An 11,306-nucleotide genomic window follows, 5' to 3' on the forward strand; every position below is an offset into this window, starting at 1 on the left:
ACATGGCTCAACAGCTCCGCTGGGCAGAAGAGCAGTGCAGCAAGGCTCTGAGACTCTGGCAATCTGCTGAGGAAGCGAAGGAAGAACTGGTAAGAACAATACATCCCTGAAGTTTTCAGGCAAGTTTGGAGGGCTGGCTTAGCAGAAGAGCAGCCTGAGTCAGTGACATGGTCGCAAGCATCTGCTGTAGGCTACACGTTGCTGGGCCGGGCAGCAGAGGGCTTCAAGGGCTCCTACTTGAAGGCCTGTGAAGACCCAGAGGACAATGCTGGGACAGTATATGCAGCCACAGGTTGAGCACGGGCATAAGCCAAGTTCCCCAGGAGGCTGGGTGGTCGCCACCCAAAGCATGGCAGCGAAGGGGCAGCGTCTTCCCCACAGCCTCGTGCCATGCAGCAGAGTGCTGCTGACCTTGCTGCCAAGTGCAGTGCCAGCAACTGGCTTCCTTGCTTTCTGTCCTTCCACAGTGGACAGAAGTCTTCCCTTTGAGCCTGAAGCAGTTGCAACAGGCCCCGTGTTGCTGGTATTTCAGCTGGTGGCCTGTCTTGTGACTGGGTCATCGAGGTGCTGGCCTCGTCCTCGTCCTGCAGTCCATCTGCAGCTTTTCCTTGATTAAAGGGCAGGGGGAATTTGAGAACAGAGTCTCTGAGAACAGACAGAAATCCTGAAGAGAGGGGGGCCAGGAAACAGGCAGCCATCAGAGCAGGGAAGGCAGGTGACCTCTCCTTTCCTTACACGTGTTGGGCCTCCTCCTACGTTGATTGTTAGGGCAGGAGTGCTGGAGGGCACAAAGTCACTAGTGTGCACTCTTCAGGTACGGGGGTTGTTGGAGGGATGAAGCTTCCATTTTTTTCTTTGGGGCGCATTGCTGGGACTTCATCTGGAAGTGTGTCTTCCCCTCATCAGGCACTGGAAGCACAGAGCCTGGCAGGCTCCAGTGCTGAGCAGCAGGCAGAAGAGCTAGGATGGAAGGGTTAGAGCTGGGTAGAGAAGCAGAAGGAAGTGGCTGAACACAAGTGCTTTTGAGAGTGCAAAAGAGGAGACCTGAGCGAGATTGCAGATGCCAGTAAGATTCCTCTTGACAGAATATCAAGCTGCAGGCAGAGCTGCAGGAAGCTCAGGGGAAGATGAAGGCCATGGAGAAGAGGCACAAAGAAGAAATGGAAAGGATGCATAAGGTCCTGCTGCAGTACAGCCCAGCTGAAGAAAAGCAGGTGAGTGAAAGAGCAGGAGGCACTGCAGTGGTGCAACAAGTGGTGTCTGCCCTTGCTGCCTTTCCCCTGCAGAGCAGCAGGTGGATGGGGGCAATGTCTCTGACCGCCATGCTCTGTGGTCTCCATGGCAGCTGGTCAGAAGGACACTTACTGGGCCTCTGAATCTCAGCTGCTGCCCTGGGCAGCAGGGCTAGTGCTATGGCTGGTGGGCCAGCAATCCTCTGAATGTATTTCTGCTGGCCTCTTAGTGCTCGCTTTGTTGTTTGAGGGGTTTGCTCAGGCGAGCATGGTGACCCACACAGATTCTGAGCAAGTTGTCCCTGTCCATGGTGAATGCAGTCCTCAGAACGGGGTGAAGTGTGAAGTTGTTCTTTCCCTTTTGCACTCTCTACTACGGCTGACTGTGACAAGCTGTGGTCTCTGACTGCTCGTTTGGGTTTGACTGGAGGTGGAAGAGCTGGCAGCTCAGCTTGCAGCCTAACAGCACCAGTGCTGTTCCTAAGGGCTTGCCTTTGAAATGCTCTGTCTGGGGCATCTCTGCCAGGCACCTTTCTGACACACACAAATTTCTTGTCCCAGATGGACGCAGGATCTGCCATCAAAGCTGCCTCTGCAGCAGCATCCTCCGAAGAAGCCTCCTCTCCGCAGCCCGAAAACCCGAGTGTGAGCAGTTCGGCCCTCTCAAGCCGGGAGAAAGAGAAGCAGTTCCTGAGGCTGCTGAGTACGTCCTGGGGATTTCTTGTGCCATCGAGCAGCGCATTATAGTGTGTGCCTTAGCATGAGCTGTAGCACATGTTCTTCCTCGCTTTGGTGTCAGACAGACCTTTTGGACTCCCTACAGAAGCCATTGTTGTGCTCGGAGGCAGCCAGGGAGCATTTGGGGCGTTCCTTTTGCCTTTGAGGGCAGCTGGGCGTGGGTGGGCTTTGCCTGAGCTTCCCTGTGCAATAAAGACAAAAGCAGGGATTGTGTCCTGAGCCGCAGTAGCCTGCAACCTATGCAGTGACCGAGTGAACATGTGTGTGCTAGTCTGGCCAAACGGATCAGAACAGTTGGCTTCCTAGATTCCCTTTAGACTCCTGACTTGTCAGCAGTCATTGGAGACAGAATACATCAGTGAATTTGATTGGCTGTGGGGCTTTTTTAATGCTGGTGTTGTTTTTATGACTCCTAGTACTTCTCCTATTCCTTCTACAGTTGTTTTTGATAAGAATCCTCCATTTTGGTTAGCCTGACCTCCTTGAAATGAACATCAGGTGACAGCACAATTAAGAGAGGAAGAGGTCTTTTCAGTACGCCCTAAAAGTTAAAAAATGATATTCTTAGAAGAATCTTGAGGAATCAGAGAGGAAGAGTTCTTTTCAAAGTGCCCCAAAAGAAGCAAAACAGGATACTCTTTTTACAGTCCCTCTTTGATATCTTAGTTGTATGCTTAGGAAGATGCATCAAAGAAGGAAGCCTCTGCTGCATGTTCCTCTGGTACCAGGCACGCTGTACTGCTACTGCCCGCTGGTAAATACTCCTGGAATACTAAGCATTGGCCTCAATCCCTGCACAGATCGTACTCTAGGAAAGCACACCAAGGCCTTGCTGATCCTGCAGTACAACTGAGTTGCTTCTTGCCACTGGTAATAGCTGCCAGTGCAGTGCTGTCAGAGAATAAGCGGTCAGGTACAGAACAGAGCCCAGTTTACTCAGTGTCTGCCACCAGCTGTTGGGACAAAAGGTGGATTGATCTACTGCTCCGTGGGTCTGAAGTCAAAGACAATCATGTTCTGTCTTGAGTGAGGTCAGCAGCTTGTAACGGGGCTCAGTCTGGCTCTGGCTTCTTCACAGTGGCTGTCAGTGGCCATTTGTGGGCTTTGCCGAGCTTTTTGTCATACCTGCCCTGCCACTGACAGCTGGTGTGACTGCAGAGGCTAGAGCCTTCCTTAGCTGTGAGGTTGCAGCTGCCCTCCTGTTGCTGCAGCTTTGCCTGGACTGATGAAAGGATCAGCATCTCATTTGTGCAGGTGTCTGTGTCACGGCAGCGCCTGAGGAGCGGCGCTGTCCTTGTTCCCCGTCTGGGCTGTGCCCATTTGGGAAGATGGGGCACGTGGGTGGTGTTCAAGGGGCTGAGTCCAGTGCCAGTGACTGCTGCACGCCAGGCTGAAGACAAGGACTTGTAGTTCTTCACTACATGGGGAATGGGCAAAGTCATCTTCAGAACTTAGCCTGCTCATCAATGAAGAGGGTCCTAATTCTTAGAGCCACTGTTCTTGGTTATAGCATGAGCTGCTGCTCTCTAAAAATGTCAAGGCATTCTTTAGGCAAACTGCTGAGAGGTAGAGAAGGTGCCCTCCTCTCCCGGAATTCACTTTGCAATATTCTTTCTGCCTTGGTGCCTGTCCTTTTCTGGTCTCTGTCTGCTCTGATGCTTTTTCCATGGGCTTAGTTTCCTCTCAAGGTAACCCTTCAATGGAGTGTGGAGAATCAGGCTCTGTACAGGCCAGGTGTGCTACAGAGCTACCTGTCTTGCTGGGGCTGCTGTTGTTGTTCTTGTTGATGTGAGTGGAACTGAGTTTCATATCTCCTGGAAGTCAGGATCTCTGTTTTGAAGTGTGCTTCTTGCATTTTGTTTTTCAGGGCGTGTGGTGAGTTTGGGAGATCCAGAGAAGAAGTACACTGGATGGAAACCTATTGGCAGTGGGTGAGTGCAGCCACGCTTACTTCTACAGAACCATGGGCCAGGTATTTTTTGGTGCTGCAATATCACGTGGGAAGTCAGGCAAGCTGCAAGCATCTTCAGGCCCTGGCTTTAGTCTGTCCCTGTCTCAGTGCTGAGGCAGTACAAGGCATCATGAAAGATCACTGGATGCTGACGACATCTTGCCTGCCTCAAGGAGCAGGACCTGGAAGCCTTCCTGTCCCTCAAACATGTGGCGCCAGTTTGCCTATTTTCCCAGGAGACATGGTTTTGTATGATTCAAAGTAATTTGGCCACACTCATGAAGGAAGAAGAACCTGAGAGAGCAACGTCCCACCTGATAGCTGTCAGATAGCAGCTGTCAGTAGCATTTCTTAGTAGCATTTTGCTGAAAACAACATTCCGTGGTCAGGAAAATAAGGAAGGCTGTGTGGTGTTGCCTGAGTTTGGCAGGTAGGATGAAAAGAGAGTGGTGAGAAGGCCCAGCAGGACTGTATGTTTCATTGCCTGGAAAGGCACGCCACAGGCACAGATGCCAGAAGGAAAAGGCGAAGAAAACACCCGCATGCACAGTCTAGTGTGTACATTTGAGATTTGTAGCAGCCCTTTCTCTTCTGGTTGCACCCAGCTTTTCCCTTGGACACTCTGCGTGGCAGAGGGCTGCTGGGCTGCTGTGCCTTTGGCTGAAGAGTAGACAAAGCCTGGTGGTTTTGAGACACTGCAGGCAGCAGAGAGCTCCTGCCTGGGCTGCCTTTTGCTTCTCAGCACTGACCAACTTCTCTGTTCTTGCCACTGTTCTGTTTCCAGGGGGTTTGGAACCGTTTATAAGGCCTTCAACGCTGCCACAGGACGAGCGGTAAGTGCCAACAGCCCATTCAGATTTTGCAGCCCTTGAGTGCTTTCCCTTGTGATGTGATCCGTGGCCAAAGCTTTGGGCCGCCTGACTCTTTGCTGCAAAGGCTGTCCCACAGAAGCAGCCTGTCCAGAGGCAGGCTGCAAAATGCATTTGGGACAGACTTTGTCCTCCCTCCCTACCTGAATGAATGCAAGGATGGCGGTGGTGCCTTTCAGAGAAGGACACGCTGGCTTGGACTTCCTGGATAAACATGCATAGATTAGCAGATGGCAAGAGCCATCATTCCAGCCCAATTCCTCTTAAGCCCAGGTTCAGACACAGATAGGATTTCCCATTGTTTTCCATCACGTGGTTCAGTTTGAAAATATAATGCAAGTCCTAAAGAAGGAGAGATCTTGTTTGGAGCACAGTTTTGCCTTTCAGTCCTAGGGAACCTAGTTCACACACACACACACACATACACACACACATGCGCGTACAGATCAATGAGAAAAAATTGATGAAGAGCCTTAAATAATACAACCTTGTGTTGATCCTGTGTTGAAGACATGGTGTCTTGGAGAGTGCCGCTGCTCTTTGGGACAATAAGTTCATAGTCCTTGATTCTTTTTTTTGGCTCTCGGCAAATACAACTGCATCTTTCTGGTAGTTCATTATCCACCTGCAGTGCTGCGCTCAGGAACTGCACTTGGAGGGAGGTGGAGGAGGCGTCCGAAAGCCCGAAGCCCTGCTTATGACCTGCCGTGCATCCATAGGGTACCACATAAAGGGTTATTCATTCTTAAAGCCACTAAAGAATTACAAATGACAATAATTCCACGGTGTAAACCGTGTTCAAGATTGTTCTTCAGAGTTGCGAAGCCCAAACTGAAGAAGTTAGGATGTGCTAGGATTGCAACTTTACTTTGAGTCGCCTTGGAGTTCTTTCTTGGACAGCATGGTCCCTGTCATGTAGGTGTGTGTTTCCTTTGGCACCCAGTCAAGAATGGCAGCCATCTCCAAAAGGCTGGTGAAAGCCCCTAGAAATGCTAACGTATTTCCAGTGGTTTCAATTTACCTTCACAGGAGTAAAATTACTTTTGGCTTGCAAAACATGTGTGAATGATAATAGTAGTGATAAACAAAGTCTGTTTGAGAAGTCTGCAGGTACAGAGAGTGCTGTTAGCGCTTTGTGGTTGATGGTTTAGTGTCCATTTCTGCCGAGGTGACAAGGCATCCAGGCCCGTGAGTGCACGGAGAAAGAGGCTCTCGTAATGTCCGCTCCTGATGGCTTTTCAATGTCATTGTAGGTGGCCGTAAAGCAAGTTAATCTCCAGCAGCAGGGCTGCGAGGATGTGTTGAAGGAAATCCTGGTCATGAAGGAATATAAGAACCCCAATATTGTCACCTACCTAGAAAGGTAAATATTCTGGCAGAAAATGGATCTTTCAACATCAATCTAGTCCTGCACAAGGCATGGGAGGAGATTGCATTTTGTCCCCATGAATGCTTCCTGGCAGAAATAGCTTGGAGATCGATCTCAGAAACCTGGCTCTCTTACTAAGCCAGCAGCATGTTTCCCAGGCTCTTGCCTGATTAGAAAACCTTTCTCTTTCTCTCTGACTGAGCTGAGAATACCCACAGCCTCCTTTTCCACGGATGTGCCTTCCTCATTCAGACGGCACAGATGGCAAGCAGTGGATAGCCTGGGTGGAGTGTGTCTTCATTTGATTCCGTCTTCATTTACCAGTGACCTGGAAACAAAACTCAGCTGCAGTCTTTCCTTCATCCGGCAATTCAGCTGCTCACATTCAGCTCCACTCTGTTGCGTTCATCTTGCAGCTACCTTGTCAGTGAGGATGTCCTGGTGGTGTTGGAGTATATGGATGGAGGCTCCTTAGCTGATGTGGTCAGCATGAAAAGGATGGCTGTAGGACACATAGCAACAGTGTGTCGGGAGGTAAGGGGTCCTGCTTGTGCTTGGAATGGCTTGGACAGGCTCGTCCCTCAAAAGCGCTGCAAAGCGAGTGATTCCATGTTCAGAGCTTTCTTTCTGTGTTGCTCTTATGCTTTGGAGAAGAAAGAGCATTGGGAGTGAACTGCCTGCCAGTGTCCCTGCCCTTACTATAGTCTGTTCTTTACTCTTCTAGACCATTGTTGAACTCCCTGTCTCGTTTTCATTTGTATTTTCTGTTCTGCACTTTGCCTCTCCAAGCCTTTGCCCAAAACCTTTCTGCATTGCCTTCTTTGCCTGTAAGCACAAAGGTGCTGGTGTCCAAGTTTTAAACCAGCAGCAAAGCCAAAGAGAGACTCATCTGTCACATTCCCAACTTCAAAGGATGGCACGGCACCCACCATGCTGCTTGCTACTGAAAACTGACAAATGAGCTCCTTCCAAGTCTGTTGTCGAGGAAGCCCTATAACCCTTGTCCTCCAGCCTCCCACCCGACAGTGATCCCCTTGGTACCCAAGGCAGGAACTTTTTCTCTTTTGGCAAACCATTGCTTGTCCTCCAGACAGGGAGAGCGCATCCAGTGCAGCAGGGATCACTCTGACTGGCTTTGCAGGGGACAGTCTTGAGCAAGGACTGATGTTTCCCTCTCAAGCGCTAATATGCCTTGCCTTGGAAAGACCCTGCTCTCCTCCTAGTGTTGCAGCAGCAAGCACTTCCTCTTGCCAGCGCTCACTGCTCCTTTGAGATCTGTGAATCTTCAGGAGCAGTGTCCTTTTGTGTGTGATGAAATCAGATCAGGCTAACTGTTGGCCTCCTGTTTCTTTTTTCTCTCCCAGTGCCTGCAAGGCCTGGCTTTCCTTCATGCCAACCAGGTGATCCACAGAGACATCAAAAGTGACAACATCCTTCTGGGCCGGGATGGCTCCGTCAAGCTGGGTGGGTGTTCTGGGTCAGGCGCAGCGCTCCGGGGAGGCGGTGTGGGGCTGCTTTTGAGCGGCTGCCGGGTGCCCAGCAGTGGTGCTGGTGAGAGGGCAGGGAGCATTCTCCCAGCGCAGGGCGCAGCTGTAAGGGGCTGAGTGGTCTAGAGAGCAAGAAGGTAGCAAGAGTAACTTTGGTTTGTGTGTGTGTTCCTTCCAAAGGGAGAGAGTTACAGTGTAAACGTTCCGGTGCCTGAGGAAAAGCCAGGGTGGGAATCCTGGGGTGGCGGGGTTGCTAAGTGGACAATTGCACATGTCCTTGGCTGCAGCCCTGAGGAATGAGAGCCCAGCTGCTTTTCCAGCTCGATTCAGCACTGCATTCTGAGACGTAGAGTGAGGAAGCCTTTTCCTTGGTTCCCTACTTGAAGCAGTGTTTGTTTTTCTCCTCAGCTGATTTTGGCCTCTGTGCTCCGTTCAGCCCTGAGCAGAGTAAACGGAGGTCGATGGTCGGGACCACTTGCTGGATGGCACCCGAGGTGGTGAGAAGAGAGCCATACGGCCCCAAAGTGGACATCTGGTCCCTTGGCATCGTGGGAATAGAAATGGCCAAAGGAGAGGCTCCTTATATTCGGGAAACCAGTGAGAGGGTAAGGTGCAAATACGCTCAGAGAGCGGTGTCCTTCTCCTCTGTGTCCATTAGACAAAATCCCATGCCCACAGCTTAAAGTGCTTCCACCAAGGCCCACTTGTAAAAACGTCCTTGGGGCTGGCATCAGCTGTCAAGGCAAGACCTGTTGCAGCTTGGAAGAGCTGGGGCTGCACTGGAGCCTTTTTTCCTTTGGGAGGGAAGGCTCATCTCTAACCATCTGCTAGGCAAGAAATTGCCACTGCAGCCTGGAGCTTAAAAGATGGGGTCTAGGTGAGCACTGACGGATATGGAAGAATCACGTAGAGTCTCATGTTTCCTTTGGCTTCAGGCTAACTACCTGATAGGCAAGCAAGGCGTACCAGACCTGCACAAGCTCAGGCTGCCCTCTGGCTTGTGTGAATTTCTGGGCTGCTGCCTGCAGATGGATGTGGACAGGCGAGGCTCTGCCAAGGAACTTCTGCAGGTACAAGGCAATGCGGCTGCAGCCCAAAGAGCTGTTCCCTGTCAGGGTTTGTTCCTCGGCCAAACTCCAGGGCTTCCGATGGGCCCCCCCACATAGCAATATCCACTCTGGGTGCTTTTCCAATGAAAACCAAGCAGGATCCAAGACTGGTTGAGATTAGAAGGGACCGGTGAAGGTCATCTAGTCCAAAACCCCAGTCACTGGCAAAGACATCTTCAAGTGGATCAGGTTGCTCAGGGTCCCATTCAAGCTGACCTTGAATGTTGCCAGGTCTGGGGCTCCTCCCAGCTCTCTGGGCAGCCTGTGCCAGTGTTTCAGCACTCTCCTCGTAAACACTTTCTTCCTTAGAGCCAATCGAGTGTCTTGTAGCTTAAAACCATTCACCCTTGTCCTCTTACAATTGGCCTTACTAAAAGATTTGTCCCCATCTTTCTTAGAAGGCCCTACAAATATTGAAAGGTCTCCTTGGGGCTTGCTCTTCTCCAGGCTAAACAAGCACAACTCTCCCAGCCGTTCCTCAGAGGAGAGCTCCCAGCTTCTGGTCATTTCTGTGACCCTCTTTTGTTCTCAGGTGGTGTATTCATGTTTACCTGGTAGCAAAGGAACTGAAGTATTGCAATGCCAGGGACGGGGGCTTGAAGAACACAACAAAAGCAGTCTAGAACCAAGCGGTTCTAGATTGGTCCATGGGAAGGCAGGGGCTGTGGGGGAGCTCACTGTGAGCATCCGAGGCCACTCAGCTTGTCCCTCCTGCCCCAGCCTTAGAGGTTTCTGCCAGGCAGACGGGGACAGCTGAGCAGGAGTTGTGCCAGCCCCATGTGCTGCCTGGCCCGCTCAAGTAGATGAGAATTGCTGTGGCTTTGCTGCCAGGTTTTGTGGCAGACAAGGAGCTGGTGACCAGGCCATTTCCTTGGCTGTTCCTGCTGAGAAGGAAGATGCCAGCCAGCACAGGAGCAGGGGGCATGCCAAGGCAGACACTGCTCTTCTGCAAGCCAGAGCTCAGCCCATCTGTGCCCTGCTGCTTGTGTCCTTGCTCCTGGCTTGCTGCTGAAAACCTGCGTGTCCAGCACTCCTGAGAACAACACGTGCGGTCAATAATTTCAGAGCCCTTGGGAGTCTCTTGAGGACTGCCCAATGCCCCACATCTCCTTTGGGCACTCAAATAGCCCATGTCAGTAGAAAAGAGGAGCTGGAATAAGTGTGTTGAGTTTCCTGAAAGGAACAAAATCTTTGGACAGCAAGCAGCAATCCCACAGTGCTGTCAGGACAAAAATGCCAGCAAGTGATGACACCTTGAGGAACGGACTAGTGCAGTTCTGGGCCATGTTTGCCTGTGCTAGCAGCATCCTGGACATGAAGGCTCATGTGCTGATGGTGACCTCAGGCCGCCTATGTTTGTGTATTTCTGGGGGCTAGAGGAATCCAGCTTGACCCTGTTAGGAAGTCAGTTTGGAAAAGAATGGTTCCTTTTTCCTTTGTCTCTTTTAATTTGGTTTGTTCCTTTTCCCCTTTGGACAGCATCCATTTCTCCAGTCAGCGGAGCCTCTCTTAAACCTCTTCTGACAGCCTGATTGCTGTCATCCCTGTAGCCAAGTCATGCAGGAAGCAAAGGAGATGACAAGGACCACTTGAGCACTTGGAGAACTGAACCTGTGAGAACAGGTAGAAATCCTGAGGGGAGAGGGGCCAGGAAACAGGCAGCCATCAGAGCAGGAAAGGAAGGTGGCATCTCCTTTTCCTCGCACCTGCTGATCCTGCTTTTGAATTTCTGCCTGGGACAGCATTGCTGGAGGGCACAAAGTCACTACTGACGTGCACTTTTCAGGTGGGGGGTGGTGTGAGGCATGAACCTTCCACTGATTATTTGGGGAGTTTGGCTGGCACTTCATGTGGAAGTGTCTTCCTCCCCTCACCAGGAGTCGGAAGGGCAGCGTCTGGAGGCACAGCAGCTGCTGGCACAAGGGGAAAATTTCCTGGCAGAGGTACAGAAGGAGCAAGAGAACAGGCTGCTTGAGATGACGCAGTAAATTGCCATCATGCAGCCTGGGCGAGAAAAGATAAGAACCAGAGAGAGTCAAGAGGCACAGAGTGTGAAAAGAGAGTTTGTGTGTTGTTTTGGACTCCTCTGGGCCCCTTATGGGCACTGTTTCTCTGGACACTGTCTGTCTGGGTGGCATTGTCTCTTAGCTGGCCCTTGGTAAACAGTGCTGGAGAGATTTTTGTGTCTTCAGGGAGCGGTCTAGTGAGAGGCTACCAGAGCGCAGGTTTGAGGAAGGCAGGAATGGCGCTGCAGGCCCAAAGAGAAAGGGAAGCCCAGAGCTTCCCCTCAGAAGGAGGGAGGTGCCACGGGAAGCCCCTGCAGAGCCAGGCTGGAGCCGTGGGAGAGGGCTGGCTGTCAGGCTGCTGAGGAGGTGCCTGAAGCTGCTGAGTACGTCCTGTGCATTCTTTGTCCAGTCGAGCAGTGTATTATAGTGTGTGTGCCTCAGCATGGCCTGTAACACACGTTCCTCCTCGTTTGGTGTTGGGAGAGACATTTTGGACTCCCTACAGAAGCCACTGTGGTGCTTGGATGCAGGCAGGGAGCACTTGG

At 51.4% G+C, this 11,306-nt stretch overlaps 1 protein-coding gene across 1 annotated transcript; it reads left to right on the top strand.

Annotated features, from left to right (window-relative positions):
• Window positions 1-1,500: 1,500 nt before the first annotated feature.
• LOC128822395 (serine/threonine-protein kinase PAK 3-like) lies at window positions 1,501-10,279 on the top strand. Its single transcript, XM_054004093.1, has 9 exons — window positions 1,501-1,543; window positions 3,838-3,901; window positions 4,706-4,754; window positions 6,044-6,153; window positions 6,576-6,693; window positions 7,524-7,623; window positions 8,055-8,251; window positions 8,582-8,716; window positions 10,235-10,279. Exons 1-9 carry the CDS (start codon window positions 1,501-1,503, stop codon window positions 10,277-10,279), a joined length of 861 nt encoding a protein of 286 aa, XP_053860068.1.
• The last annotated feature ends 1,027 nt before the right edge of the window (window positions 10,280-11,306 follow it).

The sequence above is a fragment of the Vidua macroura genome, chromosome Z (genome assembly GCF_024509145.1).
Source record: "Vidua macroura isolate BioBank_ID:100142 chromosome Z, ASM2450914v1, whole genome shotgun sequence".
Lineage (NCBI taxonomy): Eukaryota > Metazoa > Chordata > Aves > Passeriformes > Viduidae > Vidua > Vidua macroura.

What these genes read in the sequence shown, in the direction of transcription:
- LOC128822395 (XM_054004093.1), top strand. Translation starts at nt 1,501, where the DNA reads ATGGTGACCCACACAGATTCTGAGCAAGTTGTCCCTGTCCATG. An exon ending in GCAAGTTGTCCCTGTCCATG is followed by an intron (nt 1,544 to 3,837) that starts GTGAATGCAGTC and finishes TTTGTTTTTCAG; the next exon opens with GGCGTGTGGTGAGTTTGGGA. An exon ending in TGGAAACCTATTGGCAGTGG is followed by an intron (nt 3,902 to 4,705) that starts GTGAGTGCAGCC and finishes TTCTGTTTCCAG; the next exon opens with GGGGTTTGGAACCGTTTATA.